General features: G+C 32.1%; 1 protein-coding gene across 1 annotated transcript in view; it reads right to left on the bottom strand.

Annotated features, from left to right (window-relative positions):
• LOC106456895 (transmembrane and TPR repeat-containing protein CG4050-like) overlaps positions 1-2,525 on the bottom strand; it is a 108,290-nt gene that overhangs the window by 22,109 nt on the left and 83,656 nt on the right. The window contains exon 14 of the mRNA XM_022382681.1: positions 1,840-1,922. Within this exon, the coding sequence (XP_022238389.1) occupies positions 1,840-1,922 (83 nt within the window). The remainder of the gene's footprint in view (positions 1-1,839; positions 1,923-2,525) is intronic.

The following is a 2,525-nucleotide window of genomic DNA, read 5'->3' as shown; positions in this document are numbered from 1 at the left end:
TATACAAAAGTTTTCAAACTTACAAGCAATATATAGTCTTCTTTTTGGTCTGGAACTTCCTTGATATCTTATCGAGGGTTCACGATGAGCGAGTAAATTTCGAGCTAATGTAAGTACAATTCACTTAATAGGGAGCTAGGTAGCTATGTGGTCTTCACTGGTCAGACGCCAATTTTTTCCACCGATGACGTCAGATAATGTTTTCGTAAAATTACTAATGTCTGATGTGAATTCACTGAAGTTAAATTGTTTGTAATGTTCAACATTTATAAATGTTCCTGGTCAAGTATCTGAAGTGTCTCGATTAATAAACGTTATATCAATCACAGTTTAGCTTTCGAAGTTTATAGTATACCAAATGTATCAAACCAACAATATATGCTGTTTTTTGGCGTGTCGCGTATGTTATATTTAATAGCGTGTGGAGAGTTTCTCGAAATTTCAGCTTACGCAACAATACTGACAATACACTGGCGTTTACGTACACACATATATTGTTGATTCTTACACTCTAGAATCTTCTGCAACTTTAACGGATAGGCGGGAATTTCGCAATACAGATTTAACAGTATAAGTTATGTACATTTCTAAATACAAGTTTAACTTAAACAAATATCAATATTAAAATAAATATATAATAGTAAATCCGTTACACTGATTATACCCAATTTTTTGGTTAGTTTTCTCAATGAATGCTATAAAGGCAAAATATGGAAATTACACAATATGATACAATAACCTGAACCGTATTATACGTCTGACACCTTGTATCTAATAAGGTAAATTATTCCCTCATACAATAAGTTTGCAAATATGCTACTATATCTATATGTTCTGCATGCCAATAGAAGTATTTATTTACAGTCGATCTATCAAAAACTACAGAATATACTTGTTGCCCTGATAGTGTGAGTAATTGAGCTATTATATTATGTCGATTTATCTTTTCAGTAGTTAGCATTAAGTATATTATTTAATATAAATATTACTGTCTGCAGAGCTGGAGAGTTTGGTAATTGTGTTAGGAAAATAAGAGATGGTGATTTGGTACCAATTCCTGCCATTCATTGTCTACATATAATTATAGTATTGTCGTTTGGAGATCGAGTTAAACACAGATACTCTGGGCAACATGAAAAAAAAACCCTGGGTAAAAATATGATACTAATTCGGTATTCGTAAAGATATCCAAGTAAATGTTTGTTGAGTTTCGTGCAATTCTCCCAATTTTGAAGACTAGGGGAGGGAGAGGTATCTAGTCAATACCACCCATCACTAACTATTCTAATTGAATAGTGAGATTGACCGTAATTCTTATTATGCAACCACGGCCCAAAGTTTTTTTTTCCTGCGGTAACTGGGTGCGAACCACAGAACCTTGGATCCACAGACAGACACGCTAAACACTGTGCTGCCATCGGCCCCCTAGAAAATGTGTGCGCGTATATAACAAATGGAATTCTGATAAATATCCTGGACCTGTATTTTAATAACTATACATAGGCGTACAAACCAATAAATACTCTAACTCTATAAATATATAGACGTACAAATCGATAAATATTATAGATTTCTATTCTAATAAATATACAAAAGCGAACAAATTGATAAATGCTCGAGATTTATAATCTGGTAAATATACACAGATGAACAAAACTGATAAATGCTCTAACCCTGTATTTTAGTAAATACACACAGATGTAGAAACAGATTCTGGATTTGTATTTCAGTAAATATAGACAGACATACAAACATATAAATACTATAGTTTTTTATTTTGGTAAGTATAGAAAGGCATACAAGTTGGACTGATTTCATTCGCAAAATCTAAATATTTACCTGTTCATTTTAATCAGGAAGTCTCCTCTATTTAGATACGCTCCAGTGTAGTCAGATCGCAGTTTGATAGCCTCTTGATATAGCTGACAAATGGAATAAAGAACCAGCTTAAAAAGTCATGCAACGAATGTTTCTCAAGTATGGACATATTATTGTGTATTTCGATAGTAGTTGAACAACCGTGATACAAAAATATAATAAAAATCAAAGCAATTTTTGTTCTAGAACTTTGTTAACATTCATATATATATATTCACATGTCTGTCTGATACCTTAGTGACCTGATAAATTCGTTTCTGTTGGTGACATATATCTGTAAGAAGTATGATCTGAGAAGTTATGTGGGTTGAGTGGATTCACTTTTAACATGCCTTTATTTGTAATTGACTTGGCGATGTAAATTTGACCTTTATACTTCTAATATAGGTTAAATGTTAAGAAGTATGATCTGAGAAGTTATGTGGGTTGAGTGGATTCACTTTTAACATGCCTTTATTTGTAATTGACGTGGCGATGTAAATTTTACCTTTATACTTGTAATATATGTTAAATGTTAAGAAGTATGATCTGAGAAGTTATGTGGGTTGGGTGGATTAACTTTTAACATGCCTTTATTTGTAATTGACGTGGCGATGTAAATTTTACCTTTATACTTGTAATATATGTTAAATGTTAAGAAGTATGAT

Source organism: Limulus polyphemus, unplaced genomic scaffold (assembly GCF_000517525.1).
Source record: "Limulus polyphemus unplaced genomic scaffold, Limulus_polyphemus-2.1.2 Scaffold269, whole genome shotgun sequence".
Lineage (NCBI taxonomy): Eukaryota > Metazoa > Arthropoda > Merostomata > Xiphosura > Limulidae > Limulus > Limulus polyphemus.
The sequence above is the reverse complement of the archived record's forward strand: the minus strand, read 5'-3'. Positions and strand labels throughout refer to the sequence as shown.